At 43.1% G+C, this 22,873-nt stretch overlaps 1 protein-coding gene across 2 annotated transcripts in view; it reads left to right on the forward strand.

Annotated features, from left to right (window-relative positions):
* Positions 1 to 22,873, forward strand: part of grik4 (glutamate receptor, ionotropic, kainate 4) — a 271,682-nt gene that overhangs the window by 206,760 nt on the left and 42,049 nt on the right. For both annotated transcript variants that reach the window (XM_085796529.1, XM_085796530.1), the window contains exons 9-10: positions 200 to 352; positions 1,803 to 1,907. In XM_085796529.1, coding sequence (XP_085652655.1) covers positions 200 to 352; positions 1,803 to 1,907 — 258 coding nt within the window. The remainder of the gene's footprint in view (positions 1 to 199; positions 353 to 1,802; positions 1,908 to 22,873) is intronic.

The following is a 22,873-nucleotide window of genomic DNA, read 5'->3' on the forward strand; positions in this document are numbered from 1 at the left end:
CCTGTAGTCCCGGTTCAGGTTATGAGGAAGGTGTGAATGGAGGTTAGGCTAAGGTCAGGGTTGTTCACGGCGAATGGAAATCAATGAAATGTCCTCGCAAGGATAGCTGTGCAAACGTGTGTGTCTGTGAGTCTGTGAGTCTCTGTGTGTGTGTGTGCATAATGTATTCACCTTTTCCCTCCCCTACTCCTCTCTGCAGCTCTCCTCAGCTCTGCTCTTTGATGCGGTATACGCGGTGGTGGCGGCGGTCCAGGAGCTGAACCGGAGCCAGAACGTTGGCGCCACTCAGCTCTCCTGCAAGTCCTCCAAGATCTGGGAGCACGGCACCAGCCTCATGAATTACCTGAGGATGGTAAGATTGCCTCCGCCGCCGGATGTGATGGAAACAGACAGCTACCATCTTTAAAGGAACAGTTTGACATTTTGAGAAACGTGATTATTTTTTGCCGTCTTGAATCAGACGGGCACGTTGATCACAATCTCACTGTCAGCTCTGTACAGTAAAGCCGGCACTAGTTTAACTTAGCCTAGTGTAAATACTGGAGACAGGGATAAACAGCTCGCATGGATCTGTCCAAAGACAACAAACTCTAGTCTACAAGCTAGCATGCGATATGTAATTACATCTCACATCATAATCTGATGCCTCGAAAAATATCTTGATTATACAATACCAATTAGCACACATAAAGTAAAATGGCAAAGAAGACCTTTATTATTCATATTAGACAATCTGACAGCATCTAATTAATGTTATCTACACTTGTTGTTGTTGCAAATCAGAAATCTGAATATACGACAACCAAAAATATACCTGTTTGCTCCATATTAAGCTATACTGTACTGCCAGGTATCTTAGTTTAACATAACTTAAAGGCAAACAATGGGAAACAGCTCGCTAAGCACACTCGTTAGCATCTCGTGACCACAGACAATGACTTCCTGGTCTTACCGTGGGGTTGCAAGGAAAGCAACAAAATCAGTAACACAAATGATTGTTATTTATACAATTATTTATTTTTTTAAATTAAAAAATGTGTTGTAATGTGTTAATTAGTGATCTTTAAAGGTGTTGGTAGGTGGGCTATGTTAGCGTTGGACAGAGCCAAGCTAGCCGGTTCCTCACAAGGATCCTCCTCACGAACCGAAAAACTTGTTTCCCAAAAAATCCAATCATATTGAAAAGTTTGAATTTTTTTCACATCTTTGTGTGTCTTTTATTCTGTTTTCTGACTCTTGTCGGTAACAACAAGGACAGGATGTAGCGTTAATTAGATGATGTCAGATAGTCAAGCTCGCTGAGATCTTCATTATTGCTTCATTCTTTGCGTATTAATTAGTTACTTTGGAGCCGAGATATTTTTAATGACAGTAGATAATATTGTGTAGCCTGTGCTCCCATCTTCCTTAAAAAATACACTCCCCATTCACAAGGTCAGTTTATCTCGACTCTACATTATACTGAGAGACAATGGGGGAGGAGAGATAAAGATGAGCTGTCAGTGAATAAAGTGTGATTTCCTATTAGGGAGAGATGGCTGTAAGTGATCGGGGCTATCCAGATACTTGAATGTGACATGTGTTCGATATCAGGCCGCTCGTCTTTCTCGCAGAAAGAGGTCGTGACAAATGGCCCTCCTGTTTTGCTGTGAATTGAAGATATTACGACCTCATCTTCATATTATCACTCTAAAGTTGGCTTATTCCTACGGGCTGGTGGTGAGCCAGTAATGTGTCCTCTGTAATAGGTGCCGCGGAGACGGAAGCACCTTTTAACACGTTGCTGTCTCTGTGTTGGATAGGTAGAATTGGAAGGTCTAACGGGCCACATTGAATTCAACAGCAAAGGCCAGCGGTCGAACTACGCCCTGAGGATCATGCAGAACAGCAAGGATGGCCTAAGGCAGGTAAAGTAACTCCCACTCCTTTGGATGTGATGTTGTTATTATCTGTCTTCAAACTAATCACGCATTATACATTACATTCAGGCAACATCGGCGCAGCCCCGCTACCGCATAAAGTTCATGTGATTGGTGTGAAGGAATTTACATATAAATTGTCTGGTATTTCTGAAGTGACCCGCACATATTCTTCCATTTTCTCTTTAGATAGACACTGGCCATAATAAAACTGTTATTGCTGAGCACAAAGCACTCGAGCACAGTCCAGATCCCAGCAGGGCTCTGCCTCTGTTACAGTTGTATTGATGACAGTGATGTAACGCGAGCTGGATCCTACAGCAGGGAGCCGCGATAACACTTGTTCAACTGACATCTTTTGGTACAGACAATCCCCATTATCCTACTAGCAGAGATGTCAAGGTGCCAGAGGACAGAATCAAATATAGGAAACGACTCTTTGAAGGTGAAAAAAGAAAGTTTTCTCTTTTTATTTATTTTAAATACATTTAGGTTAAAAAGAGGTCAGCCAGTTTTGCCTTTGGTTTTCAGCTGCTGCTGCTGCTGCTGCTGCTGCTGCTATTGTTTGGATTTTCAGATATGGAGCAAAGAATCGCTGTAGAATAATTTTCCTGAGGTAATATTTCACCGACTTGTTTCACTAAGTGGCTCAAATGTACCAGCAGGGATTTGTGGGTGGCATTGATCAATACCAGTCATTCCAGTGCTGCCTCAATGGTTGCTGGGATTTTTCAAGCTTCCTACACAAACAGTGTTGTTTTGCTCTCTTGTTTGGTGAAAACACTCTACATGCACCGCCAAGGATTTCAGCCTACGCCCTAAACCACCATGAGCAACGTCTCCCCTGACATCTCCTCGCCTAGTTTGCAATTTTAATACATTAAGCACGTTTAGAAGGATTACAAAACAGTCAATAATGAAACGTACTGTATGAGGCACGAGGTTGTGAACAGCTTAGAGTACTCGCTGTTAGTGAATGGATGGCAGAGCTGCTAGTGCTCAGATGCTGTGTACAGTATCTATTGTTCAGGACTTGGTGACATTACGTCAAAGGGTTCAAATCAAGAATGAATAAATTGAAATCACGAGCAAAAAGCCCTTAGATCTGTAATATGCGATTGCCTGGAAGTCTAAAGACTGTGTTTTTTTCAAGATAGTCACGACTGGCCATGTCTAATTATAGAAACAAGAGTAAGATTGTAGTTGTGCATGTATTTCTGATGGAGAGGCAGTGACCAGGAGTTCAGCCAGGCAGGTGGTGACAGGAATATTGCTCAGAATCCAAGACTGGCTGTGGGGAAAACCTGTTTGGGCGAAGCGATTACCGAACACTCTTCCATCCATCAACAGTATCTCCAAATGCTTCAGTGGAGCTGAGCCATCACCAGCGGTAGAAATCTGCAGCTGATCCGCCAGGTTAAAAAGTAAAAAAAAAAAGTACCGGTATAGGTTGTGTGCGCATGCAGGGATGGCTGGAAAGGCGAAGAGGACTCGGAGGTAAACATCGGCACAAAAGTAACAGGAGCTCTGAATACCTGAGTGATAGAGGTGTAGATCAAGATAAGTAATCTGGCTGTGATCGTGTTTACTTCTATGGTAATAGCTGGGTAACCCTGGGTTTTTAAAATATGTATAAAGATAGCATCTTTCATATGAGTCACAAACCAGCTAGTTTCCATTTTGCATGCTGATTTATTGTGACAGCTATCTCAGCGTTTGCAACATTGAGGAATTGGAGGATGAATAAAACTATATTGGCGAATCTAGTGATGAGGAAATTGCACAGATTAAAGTAAAAGTCTATGTATATGTATGAGACATATACATATACATTTCTTTTTTCTTTCTAGCGGCCCTGTTATTTTCATGCCAAAACAGTCTTTGATATCGTCTGTGGCGGAATCCCACAGGTGCTGTGTGTGGAGCAGTGACAGTTGTGCCTCGACATGTATTTTTCTAATAAAAAGGATTTTGCCTGAAGCTTGAGTGAGGGCTTGAGCTTTCAGACTCAAAAACAGACAACCATATAGGACCGTGAAGTGCTTTGGACATAAAGGGTGCATGTGTCAACGGAGATAGAAGCATTTATTTCAATATTCAGTATGTACTATATGATATGAGACTCTTCATACATATTTCATTTTGTGGTGTGTAACCATTATTCGATGACATCAGTGGGCGCGGGTAATGGGTGTCATTCTTTACCGACTGTTACATTTCCTATTGACTGGTTATGTGAAGCGTGAAAGAAAAACATCTGTAAAGACACTCGTGGGTGTGGGATTGAACAAATGCATGTATAAGTCTGCGCTGATGTGGTTAAAGAAATCTTTTTCTTTTTTTTTCCTCATGAATTTCGTGATATATGCTGATTGTGTGGTTGCGTGCTCTTTAGGGAGCACATGTCTAATCTGGTTTGTTCACTACCAGTTACGGACGTCAAAGTGAGAGCAGACACAAGGAGGAAGCTCTTTGCATCTGCACTTAGACACACACACACACACACAAATAATCAGACAGACATCTGCACTTACGTTTGTGTCCTACTAAACCAAATACAATAGTCATCTCCCTTTTATTTCTCTCTTCCCTATATTGTCTCTGCCTCTTTCACACCACCCATACAATAAAAGGATTACTGCTAACTATCTGCCAGCATCTTTTACGTGTTGTTTATCCTATTATGAGTGAATAGCACCGACTATTCTGGTTTGCCATCTTCTTCTGCTTTTACACAGCTTACACCATAAAACCGTATTTTCCTATAAATGCCAGGACTCGATATTTCACATTTCATCTGATGCTTGATGTGAAGAGATAAATGTAATCCCTTAAGTTTGTGCTCTTCCATGGCGCCGGTACCGAACTATGCAAAAGCATTTCCCCTGGAAATACCTGTCCCTCAACCTGACAGCTACAGTGTGCATCTCCCTGTTGCCCTAAGTGTTGTGTTTTTCTGTCATTGCTGCATTATGTATGCAGTTTTATTAACTTATCCATTATCCAACAAACTGTCACCACTCTGCTGCGGCGGCGGATAGCTGTGTTTGTGCGTTCTTATCTACGACATTTAAAGTAGCTCTCGTTGCGTCACGGCACAGACGAGATACGGGGAGAGATTCAGGGAGAGGTAGGTGAGTTCCTTCTGTTTCCACTGTTTTAGAAAAAACATAGTTGATCCTTTCAGGTGTGATGGTCTCCCTTGAAAAAGAGCAGATCCAGCTCAAGTCTGAGTGTGAGAAAAATCTTACCTGAGTAACCTGTGAAACAGTCAGACAGTGGCCCATCTGCCGTTATTAACCTTGTCTGTGTCTCCCCATGTCCCCTCTTTATACTGGCAGCGGGCCAGTCTAGCAGAAGGATAATGCTATCAGCCCTAATGTGATGATTTCAACCGAAAGTATTATAAAGCAACCCTGCCAGTTATGTTAATGAAGAGAGGCAAGGTGTTAGATGGGGGCCAGGATGGGGGTTGGTGTTTGTTTTGTTGACTAACACCTCCCACATGCTGTTTGGTTGGGGCTGCTTCAGCGAGGCAGACACTGGAGGTGCCTGGGCCTTGGCAGTGATAAGGACAGTGGCTCGTTGCCCACACGCACACACATACATTACACACACACTTACACCTACACACACAGAGTTAAGTAGAACATTGGCAAATCAGCACATCGATCGTTGCGTCTTGTCTTCGGTTGTGGTATCGTAGTGTCGGACGCCCACTCGGTGTCTTGAAACGCACATCTTTCATTCACAATGCAACCTGAGAAAAAGAAAAGAATATCTTCATCAGCCTCCATCCAACAGGGGCGTGTCCAGACATTTTTGATAGGGGTGGCCCAAGTGGGGCACTGACTTATGGTGGGGTGGGGTGGCATGAAGCGTGAGCATGAGCGCCTTCGCCCACATTACATACTCAAGTATGCACGTGCACACGCTTACACACACCCACAGGTTTTGTTTGCAAAACCCATATCTACTTAAATTACTAACACTGCAAGAAAAAATAGACATACTAATCAAAATTCAGCAGTGGCAACAAACAATTGTGATAGAAAACCTCAATATTTTATTCTTGAAAAAAACAAACAATACTTGACAAAAGCCTCTGACTGGGCATATAGTCACTCATATTTTGGGATGGCACCTGGGGTGGCCAATCAGATTTCAGGGGTGGCCCATGCCCCACAAGGCCATGCACTCCCTGAACACGCCACTGCCATCCAACACTTTTTTTTTTGTGGAGATAGAGAGCAATGAGGCGTGTTGTATGCAGCTCCATTTCTCCAGCCCACTCCCTCTTTTCTTCCCTTAGTCGGCACCACCCACCATCCTCTCCAGCCCGAGTCCTGTTGTTGCGCTATAGATCGCCTCGCATGTGTGACCATCAGCTCCTCGGGGGGTTCAACACTCTACAGCCAATCAAAGTCACAAATTGAATTTCTCGAGGAGGCATTTTCACACACCAAGCACTCACACACACGCATTCTGTCCATCTATCTGCGCCTGCATGTATTTAGGCAGCATCACGGGTTGTTTTCTGTATTACTATATAACCTAATGAGTAATGAGCACCAGTCATTGATGCACTTGCCTTTGCATCTTTGATGCAGCCATCAGCTCTGATTAGAATATTAATCACTGGTCGCACTGGAGCGCTGAGGATTTGGAGAAATTCATGCGTGCTTTATTTTTAAATCAAACCTCCACATTTGTAGCTGTCAGTAGCAGTTAGTCTTCACTGGTTCTATTCCAGTTCATTCAGCACTCGGCCATGAGGATCTTATAAAAACAAAACAAAGGATCCATAGTCACAAATTCTACAATTTAAGAAATGATGTGACATTTAGATTTTACCATAGAAGGTGTTAACCAGAAAACTATAAGATGTTTTTGCCATCTTGTTAAAAATGATGGCTTAGATTCATATGCTTTTCATGGCACCCTATAAAGCGCTTTACAGAAACCATTATTCATTCATACCACATTTACACCAGTGGTGGTAAGCTACGTGTGTAGCCACAGCTGACCACCACCATGAACATTCATATGCATTCACAGTAGACAAGGTGGGTAAGGTGTCTTGTTTAGAGGGGACACTACAGGTGAATAGGGTAAAAAAAAAAAAACTTACAGATATCACCATGGAACTTCCCAAGTGTATTACTTACATTAAGACAAATATTTTTTGTATTACAAGTTTTGTCAAATTTTATGTTTAAATATGTAAATGAGGCAATATCTACTGTAATATGCACTCATTTGCATACATTTCCAGAATCGAAATCTGAACAATGGATAAAGCCCCTTTCAAAATTCTTGTTTTATTTTGTTGACATATTAGATTCAGAAGTTTTTACAGAGGGGGTTTTGTATATCTTTTTTTATCACTCTGTAAATGAGAAAACACTGTCACCAGCCCTAAAAAAAAAAAAAAAAAAAGTTCTCCATGTTTTTAGGAATGAAATGTTGTATAAATCAGGCTTTGAATGATATATCAACAATCCCCTCTCTAAAACCCTTCAGAATATAGACAGGAATAAAACAGAAAGGTTTGGTGTTTGTAGTTGCTGCTGAAGTGGAGATTTCTGGCTCAGAGTCTGAGGAAAAACTCATTTTGAGAAAACAGCCGTTAAAGACTTGTACTAAACATAGATTGTTAATGTAAATCGTACTTTTACGATTGTTGTGGATATGGAAGAAATGACAGTATGTCACAGTAGCATGCTAACGTTTGGTGAATTTAGGAGAAATCCACTGACGAAAGAGACAAAATGAAATAAAATAACCACCCTAATGTGGATTTTCTACCATTTCTTTCGACTTTTATGAAAGAATACACATTAAGACAGACAAATAGCCCCAAATCTCAAAATTGATCAGCAGATGAAAAAACAGTGTTTCTGCCTGTAGTGTCTCGCCTTAAAAACGTATTTTGACCAATTGTGTTTTCATGCAACATTCCTCGCAGTGAGGGATGCTATAATATCATCTGAAAATGACTCATTAAACACAACATAAAAGCAAAACAGCGGTAATCGCTTTAAGCTTGAAAACCACCATTCCAAATCACTGTTGGGTTAGCCTACTTTATTTTGCAGAGTATGATGTGATTGCATTATGTAATAATCTTTACTTGTTAAATTTTTTGGCAGGCGCGGTAAATTAGCTGTAAACACAACTGCCACTGCGCCGACAGCCAGGTAGGCCAATGGCGATGGTGTGTAACAAGTTGGCATGGCGACGTCCGTGCTGGGGCAGAGGTAGGTAGCCTGCAACCGCCACCTGTTGCCTACAAGGATTCACATAGGAAGAGAGAGAGAGAGGGGGGAGGACAAAAAGTAAATGAGACAGAAAGGGCGTGTGATAAAGAAATAAAGGAAAGTGGTTAAGACGAAGGTATTAAGCTTAGACAATAAAACAAAATTACAGCATCATTAACACCGGGGGCTCTCTCTTTGTACCTGCACTACTTTAACTGTCACCACTGCTAATACTTCAGGCAACATCGCTGACCTTTACCCCCATTTCTTCTCCGAGTGACTAATCATCATATTATTCGAATAGAATTGACTGTAATCCTCTGTATCCTTTATTCTACCTCCTTTCATTGGCCGGTGTAATGAGCTAGATAAAGGAGCGTAATATGAGGAACTATCTTAGGTCTGCTGGGTGCGAATGTGAGCGTGTTTCTGAGCGTATATTCTCCAGATGGCGCGAACACCGGGGGTACACTGTTAAACAGAATCATTCTGGATAGACACAAATGGCAAATATAACTCAACCTGTTCCTCTGCACACACACAGGCTGCTCCCTTTAAAAGACGCAGCGGTTTCCCCCCCGTTACTCCCTCGTTGCTTGGTTGTTTGAATGAATGGCATCAGAGGGCGTCAGGTGGACGGGAGCTGTGTCCGTGTTGGTGACACTGCTGCAGACTCCCAGACTGGTTCGTGCTGGCGTGTGCGAGGCTGTGTGTTTTTTGTTTTGCGCCCTGTGATTTTCATGTTTGTGGTTGTGTTTCGTGTCGCTGCTTATGTGTGAACGCTGACGGCGCTGGTGCCAGATCCCCCGCTGCCTGCTTCTTGGCTCCGTAGACAATCGCACACAACCATCTTTGCATGTTTTAGCAGAGGCATGAGCCTTTTCCCAAAACAAACGCACTGCAGCCTGCCAGCCAAATGCACCACAGCACACACAACACTGACGGAGCGGTCCAGCCTCTCCCTCTCTCCCCCTTGGCCTCAGTAGACCGGCCCTCATTTTCTGCATGGGGCTCACTGACAGCAGCACGACTGTTAATTGGAGGAAGCTGTAAAATGAGTAATTATTGCAGTTTGGGATAGGCAAGCTGTTCCCTGTTACAGCACAGGGCTCTGATGTGTGAGGCTGCAGGAGACAGGGGCGCTAGGAACGCAGCATCCATGCATGCATGTTCATCTCTGTGCATTGCAGCCAATTTCTGGAGGAGAAGAGAATCACTAATTGAGCTGTGCAATGGAGGCACTTAATTGGGGGTTTTTGTATTGAAACAACCGGAGAAACAAGCATATTTGGTAATCACAGAGGAGGCGAGGGAGCAGGTTACAACAGGACACTGTACGGCCGGAAGTGGGGGGGAAAAAAGGCCAAAGGCAGACAGTGGCATGACTCAAAGCAAATTGTTCCAATCAAAAGTTAATGCGTAAGAACAGATTAAGCTCAGACATTCTTCACAATGTGCTCCTCTGAAGTTTGCCAGATTGGACTGAGCTGAACCCTGCGTAAATGTAAAACAAATGTCAAAGAGGCATAAAAGAATTTGAGGCTCTCTGGCAGTGACAGCGGCTTACCGTAGATGTACCAGTTGTCCCTGAAGCTGCACATTTTCTCGCACTTTGTTTTATGCCATCTTCAAATTCTGCTCCCCTAATCCCATCAACATAACACGTTTCTTTTCCCAGCAAGGTCTTTTTTTCCTTTTTTTTCTTTCCTTCTTCCCCATTACTTCCACTGAAATAATAGCTATCCCTCCCCAGGCGAATCCACAAGCTGCCCGAACAACCCCCTGGCAGATTTACTGAAATAGAAAGCAAATGTCCCAACTCATTCTTTTTTATCAGGGTAGATTACATTTGCTGCAGCATTAAGAGTGAATTACCTAAACACAAAGAACTGATTAGGTTTCTCGCTCAGGTAGAGAGCACTCTTGCCGTGTTCGACACCGCAATCAAATTCATTTTGATTATTTTGCCTCATTTCCTATATTACATCTGTTCAGGAGCAGCAGCCACGGCTCAACCCATTTGTTCATCTTATGTAAATAAACACGCTTCTTGATTGCACTACACCTTCTTTAATCTTGGATATTGATTTTTTTTTTTTACAGTGTCTCCCTCCCACATGGTTTAGTCCCATGTTCTATAGTGGATCTTTGTGAAGAGATCATCAATAAACTGTTAAATCATCCAGACCATGCCCCTACTACATCCTCGCCAATTTCCTGACCTATCATGAGAGCATTTACAACCAGATTGCTTTTCACGCCGGCAATGGCGACATCCACAGCTGGAGGTATTATGTTTTTAGCTTCTCGTCTTTCCCATTGTTGTGAACACAATATCTCAGGAAAGCTTTAATGGACTTTCATTCAGTTGGACTCCAGGAAGAAGGGATTATTAGAGTTTGTTGGTGAAAGATCAAAGGTCATGGTTAGACAACAGAGAGATGAGCTTTGTCCTCACTGCAGCAGCCATGGGCTGGAATCTGACCTGCGGCCCTTTGCTGCACGTCATCCCCTTTCCCTCTCCACTGTCCCATCCAGATAAAGGTAAAATTGAAAAATGCAACTTCACTGTGACTTCGTAATATTCTGCAAATACACTTAATATTCGTGTCATAAATTCAACTCATAAATACTGTCAAAGTTTTTTCTATATATATTATATATACCAGTTTTATATCAGTAAGGACAAACAAAGATGTAAACTTGCAACTTTAATGCGATGATGGTGACTACTTTACAGCCACAAGCTGCTATCATTTAATTTTTCTTTTCCTAAAGTTTAGTTGTGTCCTTCCGAGGTGAAGCCAGGGGATGGAGGTGGTAAACAAAGGCAGATTCTTTTATCCTCCTCTGCTTCCCTGTATCTGAGGGAATGCAGGGCACCTGGAATATCGTAAACGCACCCACAGGCACGTACACACACACACACACACACACACACACACACATAGATACATAGTGAACGAGCACCCCTTCAATCTGCATGAAATGATTTGAGTGCTGTTATTTACACAAGACTTCCTCCAGTTAAAGGGTGAATGTACTCATTCAATTTTCCTCTTTTTTTCCATTGGATTTATTTATTTCCTGTCAGCGTTGCTCCTGTGGTTATTATGGCAATCTGCTTTTTTTCCCTCCCCTCCCCTTTTTCTCTCCTTTGCTCCCACCCTGTCTCTGAGTACACTATAACTCCAGCTGCCCCCACTGCTGTGGATGCAGATGCACTCCCTATGCTTACCATATGAAGAAAGGAGGGAGGGTACAGGTACAGCAAGGGAGAGGTGGGGGAGAGTGCACATGCAGCAGGTTGACAGATTCATGATTCATGATGGCCTTGTGGTATATTGATGTGTTGATGAAGAGAAGGGATCACCGCCGACACGTCTTTTCTTGCATTCAAAAAGAGTTTATTACAAGAAGAAGAACAGTGCACAAAAATGTCGAATCGTGGAGCATCTCTGGTCCAATATGAGATCTCTCCCTCTGGGCCTAAAGCTCTAACCTTATATATGTTTTCTAATTCTCCACCTTCTCCCACAGAAGGAAATGTTTGACCAAGATGGTCAGACAAAGACAGGATCTAAAAACAGAATCTAGCCTATGCCTTCTGACATTTAACCTCTTGACCGAGCGAACTTAAACATAGATACAGTGTCAAGTATCCCCAAAAAGTATGACCCACAGAGATGGGTAGATGACAAGAAACACATTTCTCAGGATATAATCCACACTACTACTAGACACCTAATCTAAACATCTTGCTGTAAATGTATGCGTGTGCCTTTTCTCTTGTAACATCTGAATTTGTTTATATTTATTCCATTTAACTATAAACTGTTACTTATCACAAATGAAGTCCCTATCCAAATGGTGAATTACTTCTGACCTATCCCTTAACTTTTAGGCTAAGAAAACACCATGAAAAACAAAAGATAATTAAAGATATTAAAGCAAAAAAGCTCAGGTGGATAATACACTACAGCCTCCACCCTTTTCCCTACCTTTGAAGGACACATCATCATACTGTAGGAGCCCGTTGCAGCTCAGCACACCACAACGAGGCTTGGATCTGTTTCTCTACCCCGGGCTGCGGCTGCGGCAGAGATGAGTACATCTTAACCAGCTCTGTTAGACATACACAGGGGCTAATGCACGAGAGCTGCCTGCTCGAGCTGCTTCCCACTAAGGTTGGTAAGTTTAGAGACTGATCTCCTCCAGCTGTGCAGGTTAAACATATTTCAATCAAGTCGGTGTCGGTGTTTCAGCTGCGTAATTGCAAACAATAATTACAGCAAGTTTTACATTGCGAGAGGTGGCGGCTTTAATCAGCAGCAGAGGTGCTCCAGATGGCCTCCTAAAACAAGGTGTTCCGGTGTATTACATACATTTCTGCCCTGTAAAATGAGTTTTTCCAATGAATCATTTTATATGAGGCTTTATCAGGGTCAGAAATTAATAAGGGCTCAGAGTGAAATTGTCCTGCAGAATTCATATGAAGCTTGTGAAATCTAAAACCTGTGAAGCAGGAAGCCTCCCGGTGTAGTGTACCCAATCTGAGAGTCAACAAAGGAAGTATACAATATTGACTATTAGGGGACAAAGACTAGAATGGAAAGGCGCAAGTTGCCAGCAGGGGAAAAGAAAAACAGTAGCGGTGTAAAAAAAATTCAGTTTATTTTCCGGTATGCAATGCAGCTGTATTATTCCACAGTTAAATAAAATTGTCCCTGAAAAGTTGCAGAGCATCTCTGAGGATCAGATCAAGGGACTATAAAGCCTGCAGGGGAAAATAGAGTTCTTCTATTTCCTGGATTTTTATATTTATATTTCATTTTATTGAATATTTTATCCATAGCAAACCAAGTCCCAATAACAATATCCCATAGTGCGCTGGGACTGAGCATTACAGTACAGTGAGATTTTGTCGGCGGTATACTCTGCAGCTGTAGATGGTGTTTATGTGTTTGTTTGCGTGTGAAGTTCATGTTTGGAGACACTGGAACTGCAGCACGTCGGGCCGCGTTAACTTGCAAAGATCATCCTTTAAACACGCTTTCTCCTTAGTTGTGTTCGTGCGGTGTCCTTTATCGCCACATTTCCACACATATCATTGTGAAGACTGAAAGTTTTTCCAGATGGGACTTTTATTTTATTTTATTTTATTTTATTTTTTTGGAGTCTACCGTCTGGTTGCACAAATTAAAAGTGTGGATTCAGCATCGTCTTTTCCGTCAATCAAGTCCTCAAACAACATTTTACAGACTCACTTCATGTTCAGTCCTCCCTGGCGTAGCTGCTTCTTTTATGCTGCTTTAATCTCTCTAGCGTGTTGATGCTCTCTTTTCAGTGTACACTGATATTTTTTTTCACAATCTTAACCTTGTTAGGAGTAAAGGTTTCTGATGTGAGGGGAAACAGCTACATAAAGTCTAGTTACAGTGTAAAAGCCACATGCTCCCTCACTAATGTCAGGATTGCTCAGTCGCAAAACTGGGGATGGGTTTATGAGCAGCTTGGGCTCCTCCAGCACACAGAGCTGTCTGTCGTGATTTAAATGAGCGCTGCACGCAGTCCTGGAGGTCAGAGAAGCTATGAATTTTGAGAAGCAACAACTTTTCTGCTGGCAAAAAGACCCACAGTCACTTTTATTAGATTTCTTTTCATTTCATTCTCTCAAAAGTGGATGAATAATAATCACAAGTCACAAGTGTAATGTGATGTATTGTTTCCGTACAACACGTGTACGCTGTTTGCCTGTGTAGGACGATAGTGTACGGCTTTGAGGGCCTTTTCTTTTTTTCTCCGACACACTCACAAAGACACAAAGAGACGTTGTTAGCAGAGAACAGTGGTGGAGACTGAGTCGCTGGCACGTTACAGCTGTTCATTTAAATGCATGCCACAGGGGGACAGCTGGGCAGCGCTGTTTACAAATCATACCTGTCGTCTTCCTGACATACTCTTACTTGCTTTTTTTTTTACGTAGATCCATTCATCTTGGAGAAACTCCTCCTAAAACCAGTCATGGTGCACCTGCCTTCTCCTGAGTATGTACCAGTGAAGACAAACTCTGCTGGATGGGCAACCAATCACATTTCCTGAGATCAAATGAGAAATTAATGCGATGCTACTGAAGCTTCAACCTGCTCAAAGTTATCTTCCCCCCGCCGTGCTGAATCTGTGGCTCCATAATGAAATTCATTTTGAATTTGTTGATGCACACACACACTCTCGCATCTCCAGTCAACATACACCGGCATCCTCCTTTGTTTGGTCTCCGGGAGACGTACAGCAGTCCCCTTTCCTCTTTTGTTTTTCTCGGTTTGCACTTTGCAGGCTGGAGATGGGGAATAGATCAAAAGCAGAATGGATGAGCTGTTTTGCAAGATCCCCCAGTCTTAACGGATTTCAAGGCTGGGTGAGACTCCGTATGTGTTGCTTGGCTGGGTGTGTGTGTGTGTGTGTGTAGTACGCCTGTACATGCAAATTTATGTGCATGTGCCTGAGTGCCTCAGTGCCTGTGTGCCTGCAAGTGTGCCTCTGTGTCTCTGTTTTTATCAGTCTTCACAGAGACTCCCCATATGATGGAGCTACAGAACAACCATACAGTAGATGCATGGTAACCTTATAGGTATTGTTTCACTTGTTCTCTCCTCCGGGTACCGACGGCTTGGCACTGGCACCGTGTTCTCCCAGCGGTCTTATTACATACTTAAAAAGACATTGGAGCGACTGCCATCATTTTACATTAAATGGTATCATACAGATGCATGATTATATGCTAACCTTCACTTTACTGAGACACGGCCTCCTTCACTGTCTCCCTCTGTTCTCTTATTCACTTGTGCAACCCGTCATCTAAATGCATAACCGGCTGCTTAATGCACGGCACAGAGCCGCATGGTACATAAAAGACGCGTTCATTCACAAACTCCACCAGGAAATGTTTAAAGTTTTACGTTCACACCATAAAGTGTCAGTAGACTACGCGCATCAGACACGACATGCCATAAAAGTGATGTTTTTATGTCGCAAGTCATGTGCCCGACGCATAAAATGCCACATAAAACCGTTTTATGTGGCATTTTATGTATACGCAAATACTTTTGCATGCTTCCTGACTGTTCAGCTCTCAAACATGCGACTGGTTGGTGTGAGGTCAGAGGGCAGCTGACCTCCCTTGGCAAAGTCCTGACTAATCGCACTTTGTGCATTGGCAAGATTGTAGCTTTATCTGACTGGTAAATCTTTTTTTTCCTTCTATTTAACCTTTCCTCCTCAGATACGTGATATTAATCCACAAAAGGTGTTTATAGCTCACGGACACTTACCTAAACGAGAACAGGGAAGGGAAGAGGAGAGATGACACCAAATATTTACACAGTCTGAGTGTTTTTATTAAAATGGCTTCAGTCTGACAAACAGGGGGAACCTGTCTTCCTTTGGCCTCAGTCCTGACTCAGTCCAGACTGGGGCCAAGTACAGCCCCTCCTGCCCCGGCCTCGTTGACCATGCTGCTTCCCCAGTGGACTCCAGCATCAAACACACATAGGCCACCGCTGACTGGTAAAATAAAGCATCACTGCAAGCGTCAAAGGACCTCTTCTGGTAGATGGCATCCATGTCTGTCCAGGTGTACACCTAGGTATTTATAAGCCTGCACCACCTCCTTGTCCTTCCCTCTAATGTTGCCTGGCACAAGCGTAGACCTCCGACAGTCAGAGATCATCTCCTTAGTCCTCGAGGTGTCCAGAAGGAGGCACTTCTCGTTGCTCCATCTATTTAAGATCCTTTTAATGGTTTGGTTTAATGGTTTAATAGTGAGGCCTCATTTTATCACTACGGCCCACGCCTATGGAACAGACCGCCTGAAGACTTGAGGAGAGCAGAGAATGTGGACATTTCTAAAAGCAAACTGAAGACCTACCTTTTTAGTCTGGCTTTTTAACTGAATTTTATTATTTTTATATTTTCATAACACTACTTTTTTAAATTGCAGTATCTCCCTATCCCCTTGATTTATCTATACCAGTGGTCTTCAACGTTTTTCAGGCCGAGGACCCCCAAACTAGTATAAAGTAAATAGCATTTCCTTGATGCCTTCAATTCCAGTGTTTTTAAATTCTTGTGTGAATGTGTGTGTGTATGAGAACGTATATGTGTATCCATATATGTGTCCCCATGTTCATTGTTTTTATCATGTAAAGCACTTTGAGCTGCCGTGGGCATGAAAAATGCTATACAAATTAAGATTGATTGATTGATTGATTCACTGAGAGTTATTGTCACATCCATCCCTACTAGTCGAAGATCTTCTGGAGAGGCTTAGCCAGCTGGGCTGCACGGCCCTTTCACAGGCTCTGACACACACACACACACACCATGTGTGCCTTTTGCTTTTCCAGGATGTACGTAGCTTGTTCAGCTCAGCTCTCTTCTCCTCTGCTGTAAAGAGCAGGAGACTTGACCTTGGTGTGGAGGGAGCTGCAGCTTCAGTGTCAGGTTGTGAATGAGACGACGCTATAGGAGAAGCTGCAGCTGAAGTAGAGAGACAGACCCTGCAGTGTGAGAGATTTGACTCATTGGCCTTGTCCACGTCACCTGATGTTTCTTGGCTGCTCTTCCCTTTATAGTCGGTAATGGTCCTCAAGGCCTCTCTGGTGTTGTTGTTGTGCTCCAGCTTCCTCTCTTCTTTCCTTTTGTAGTCCTTCTACATCTGCTTTCATCTCCATCCTTGAAGGCCTCTCTTTTCTGTTGGAGGACAAGGACAGGACTTGCTGGTATTACAAAACACGATACAGTGTTCATGGCAGGCAGTTCAGTCTAGAGTGGCATGCAAAAGTTTGGGCACCCCCTGGTCCAAATGTCTGTTAATTTGAACAGTTCAGCAAGTGGAAGATGAAATAAAGTTACAGATGACACATTACCTTTACATTTTAAACATTTTTTTTTCTTTTACATTTTCAAAGTGACAGAAAAGTGCCCTCAGCAAAGGTTTGGCCACCCTGCATAGTTATAATACACTGATTATTGTCTTTCATTTCATCTACGACTTGCATTACTTTTCACATGAAAGGGATAGTTCAACATTTTGGCAAATTGGCCCATTGCCATAACCCCTATAGTCCGAGATGGAGTTGTTTTCAAGGTAAATTCATGCACAACCACTGATGCGCGTTCCATCAGGGGGAGTTTTTTGCCTCGAAAACAACTCAGTCTCATAACGTTCTGTTATTATCTCATAGCGTGGTGAATGTGCAGGTCACAACTTGTCCACCAGAGCGTTTTGAAGTTGTTGTGTGTAGTTGATGAGTTTGATGAGGGAAACCAAGAAATCCCATTAGCCTCTGTAGCGTAGCTCTGAGCAGCTCGCAACGTTCTAAAAATAGCTTGCACCGACAAATAAAGATAACAAACCTACTCCTTAGACTTTAGGGATTATGGCTTTGAGCCAATTTTCCAAAATGTTGAACTATCCCATTAACAGAAATTTTGACCAGGGGTGGCCAAACTTTTGCATGCCACTGAGAGCGAGCAAGTTATGAAACAGAACGCGTCTCCAGATAAAGAAAGAACATAAGCTACAGTCACACATAAACACAGCCCACCCACTCTATCCCAGAAGGACCCAAGAATGTGATTACAGATCTGAAACGATCATAGTGGATGGAGTCCATTTACAAAACCATTATTCAGCTGCTGTATGTGCTGTCATATTGTCATATCACACAAGCACGCTCTCTTGATGTATTAAGGCTTCATAAGACAGATCTCTACACTATACTGTCAGAAGAGTGACGATCTGGAGCAAAGTAGGAATAGCAAGTTGGGTTTGGTCTGTCCCCCAAGTGGTTAGAGTACGTCTCCACTGTTTGGGTCGCCCATAGATGAAGACATTTGGACTGTCAGAAGAGGACAGGCTGAGTGGGGACTGTGACTGTGAGGGCATGCATTGTTTGTTGCGCGCTCTGCAGGGACGCAGCACTTGGAGAACACGCAGCGCCGCTTTGAAGAGCCACTCTGACCGAAAGACCTTCTCCTCAACTCAGAGCTTGTGTCTCATTACGACGCTTGAACAAGCAATTCCATTATTCACCACGCCGCCAAATGATGAGCGCGCTGAGTGATTTGCCAAATCTACAGTGGCATGAGGCATTTTGCTTGTATGTGTGTCTGTGAATGAGAGTCTTTGTAAGCAAAAAAACACAATTCAAATCGCATTTCCGACTGTTATGAAACAACAGTTTTTGAAAGTGTATCCAGGTCAGCTGTTTCATGCTCCGCTCACTGCCAGGGATTAGAGACTCTGTACTCAGCAGGGAATAATAGCAAGAAAACCACAAACTTGTTTTCCTCACTCTACTCTAGATTTACTATGCACCTGTCTCATCCACCTACACCACATGTGCATGTCTACGCCCCAGCGTTTACCCACACCCCCCCTTCCCCTTCGCTTATGAGCTTATGTAAAAAGATAGCCCACTTTTCCCACTCACTATTCCATAGAGGAAAACGCACATAACAGTTACACACAAACATAATCTAGGAATCACAGTAAAGCAGAGTGGTGGCCATGCTCTAAACGTAACCGTTTCGCTTGAACCCGACACTCAACCAGCTGTAATGTCCACTCATGGGTAGAAAAACTGCATCTATTTCAGCTGGTTTTTTTTTTCCTGAGCTGAAATAACATAATATCACTGTTACAGCAATAAAAAGTCCATCCCCGAGGCCCATGAGGTTTTTTTTTCCTGCTTCTCCCATACGCAGCCATTCATAAACAGGCATGCTGTCAGAAACACACACACAGATTTTGACTCAGACTCATTTGCGCGGCCGTGTGACACCTGAATGCTTTAGCCTCGGTGTAAGTGTGCTGTATGACATTATGTTTGATAATGGTAGCTATTGCGTCCCTCATATATGATGGATGCGTCTGTCACGGCTGCGATCTCGCCACACCCTATTGGATGCGGCGTTTTTTTTTGACAGGGAGATCAGCCAATCCTGACGCTTCAGTGAGCAGCCTCCTTAATCTTTTCCTTATGCTGTAATTCCAGGTTGCAGAATGAACCGTGGGTAATCCCTCACAGGGCGCGTCGTTCCACTTGTTGTCACTGTCTCTCTGTCTCTCTCGTCTTTTTTTCTCTCTCTCCCCCTCTTTCTCTCCATTTTGCAGTTGCATACATTCTCTCTCTCTCTCTCTCTCTCTCTCTCTCTCTGCTGTCTCTTTCCCTTGTTCTCTCCGCCTTGTGTTCTGCCTCCCTAGCTGGCTGCTCCTCATACTTTCTCATTGATTTTCTTTTCGTTTGCCAGCCTCACCGCGCCTACTCAGTAAGTGATTGACATTCGCCTGCATCTTTCTATTCCTCACCCAGTCTTTTCCTTTTGCTCCTCTCCTATTCCCCTCTCTCCCATTATACTCCATTCTTCCCCCTGCCTCCCTGCTTCTCTGGAAAAATAAATAGCGCACAGAATCCATAGTCTTGGACTTTTGTCTGAATTTGTTTCCTGCATTCACTGGCTGTACCATACCCGGTTGTTATTCATTGTAATTGCAGTGTAAATACCAAATTAATGACACTGCAAATGAGAAACATCAAGTTACAGCTATTTATATCATTGTGCACAAACACAGTCTGGTATATGGCAGTATGCAGCCCTTCTCTCTATGATAAAAGCTTATGAGGCTAATAGATTCTCAGGGTGTGCTGTGTATATAATGAGGTTCTATTGTATGCAATGGCTGGACGCCTTTCGCTCCACCAGGATAAATGCAGTGGTTAGAGTTCCGCCTGCTTTAAAGTTTGCACAACCTACAGAATTAATACAAACTCTGCTTCAAGGGAAATGACATGTAACATTACTGATGTTCTTTCCTGGCTCTCAGATTAATGGTAAACTGTGTTACGCTCTCATTAATATTTCATCAATTTAATTAGGCCTCTCCAAGTTTGAGCCCCTGATTGTCATCTTTTTCCCCCATTCTGTGCTATATTGTATGTGATATGTAACCCTCGCCCGCCCGCCCGCCCGCCCTACCTCCGTCTCCTTTCTTTATGGCACAAATCAATAATGAAAAGTGTAATTTATTGTCTAACAAAGAATAACATCAGCATTAAAGGTTGTACCTTGATAAATGTCACGGTGTGCGAGCTGCCGAGGCTGCGTTTCTGCTTACACAAGCCGATGTATACATCTTCCTTCCTGTTAGTCGAAGTGACTCACAGACAGCACAGCTCTATTTTCTTCCCCTCGCCGGCTCAAAGAGAGTTGACGGCCGGGCCACCAAAGGGCCAGTTCCTCCCCCGCCAGCATATGCTTCTTCTCCCTTCCTGCTACACGCTGCCTCATCATCTCCCCCCCCCTCTCTCTCTCCTCTTCCCAGGCGTCACGGTGCCACCCCATCCTATTACCCTCTCAGTCACCCCCCCTCCCACCCACACCCCCTCGCTTAGACCTTTGGTGACACCTGCTAAGCCCAGACAAGCCGCAGACTCCCACCTCCCGCCACCTCCACGGGCTCTGACAACTGATTGTGTACGCTGATTGCTGAAGACCATATTTCACAGGTCCAACTTTTTTTTTTTTTTTGGGGTCGTACTTCACTTTGTTCACATTTTCCATCATCAGCAGCAGAGTGCGGCATGTGTTGCACATACGTAGGGGGTTCGGGTATAGCTGCAGTCTATTTGCGTGAGCAAGGTGCTGTTTCTGCCAACAAGTACCGTACACCAGAGGAAATGGAAGGCGAGATCTTTTTGATCACGCGCTCTCAAAGGAGATCTCTGATTCTGGGAACTCTCCCCACCCCCCTTTTTTTTTTCTTTTTTTTCCGTATCTCACATCAGGTTTCTCCGTCGGTGTTGGGAGGATGGTTAAACAGCTTCCGAAAGCAGGCACTGATCAACATGAATAGGTTGAAATCCTAAAAACCAGGAGCTTTGTTACCGGAGCTTTTCTTCTTTTAATCAGCCACTGATCCCAACCAGCATTAATATTCCCCAAAGTTTTTTTTTAGCCTGTAATCAAAGAACTCCTGACATGGGTTGAAACACATGAGAAAAGTGTCAAGGCTAAATTAGATTCTAGATTCTCTCATTAATACTCCTGAATAATATTCATCCCTGAGATTTTTGTTTCTAAGCTATAGGGATATAATTTCTTGGATATCGAAGTGGTTACACGTACATAATGAGGTAGATTACAGAGTTTGAATGTTAATGACTTCAAACTGAATGTTTGTAATCATCATAATTTGATTCTAACGATCCCAGGTCATCTTGTTACACTGCCCTCCTGTAGCTTTGTCCCCACAGACATCCGCTCAATCTTTATATACACGGCAGCGACGCAGCCGCAGCCATGAGCCTTTGGCTACAATTAGCGGAAGGTTATCGTTCAACTTGCTACTCATTGCCTGCTTTCATGGCAAATCTACCTACACAACCAACCACTACAACATATTGAGAAAGATATATGTCCAAACTACTTGAGGGGACGTGTGCTGCATTTGTAATACAACCAATAGGCTGAAGCGCTCCATTACAGGCCAGATATACTAAAGTCTGAAAACGGAGCTAAGGAGGAGGTGAAGATTTCTCATTTCCCCTTGGGAAACTTGTGTTATAATACTATGATGATGATTATGGAATTTTGGCCCATTGATGACAAAAAAATGACTGCCTGCTTAAGTTTTAAAGAGGAACTATGTAAGTCCGGTCGCTTTTCCTCTGTTTTGATAACCCTCCTCCTGGCCATGTGCATTTGTTTACAACAAAGCCAGCGAGAAATCAATCAATAAAGCGGTAGATAATGTTATGTATCATATAAGATGTTACAACGTGTATATTTGTGTAGTTTAATCCGTCATAAACAAGAGATTAGGAGTTACGGGGCGTGTTTATGTCACGGGGCTGCAGAGACGAGAGCTGGGACAAAAAATATTTCAGCCAAGAGACGCAATAAGTGACACACGTTGAAGGCAGAGAGCCTCCATTCTCCCTCGTAACAAGTTATGCCATTTATAAAACCATCACAATTACTCCAAAGCTGTTTAATTAAGGTCAAAATGTAGCATAGTTAAGCTAAACAATCCTGCATAGTTCCTCTTTAATATCTTGCCTTTTTGTCTAACTTTACCAATAAGACAATTGAGACAAACTTTGAACACAATGGGTAGAACAACCTCATAAATACTGAAAATTGTCCATAAACGAAAACTAATGAAAAGACATATTTTGCCTGTGTCATTGCGGTTTCAATTGATCTTGACGTTATCTCACTTGCCAACACACACACAGCAGTTTCTCCGTTTGTTATTGACAATGACCTGATCAAACCGTCAGTGATCTGCATCTGCAGCATAAATGAAATAATAGCTTGTGAAATTGCAGCAGCGAGAAGGAAAATAAAATGGTTTTGCTGGTAGTTGCCTGTGTTGATGCCAACTTTTAGCATGTAATCATCACCAGCGAAGGAGTATTGCAGTTTTGAATGGGGCTGATAAAGAAGAAGGAGAGGGCGCCACAGCTCAGGCAGGGAGGACGATAGAAGTCAGCAGAAAAGTCAAAGCTCCGTCATCACGAAGGAAATAAAAAAAACACACACACACACAATTACTGGACCACTTCACATTTTTCACTTTATCCAGCACTTGAACAGATTTTTAATAAGCTCCAGGGTTGCAGAGTT

The sequence above is a fragment of the Trachurus japonicus genome, chromosome 13 (assembly GCF_045865225.1).
Source record: "Trachurus japonicus isolate A0001 chromosome 13, Traja_1.0".
NCBI lineage: Eukaryota > Metazoa > Chordata > Actinopteri > Carangiformes > Carangidae > Trachurus > Trachurus japonicus.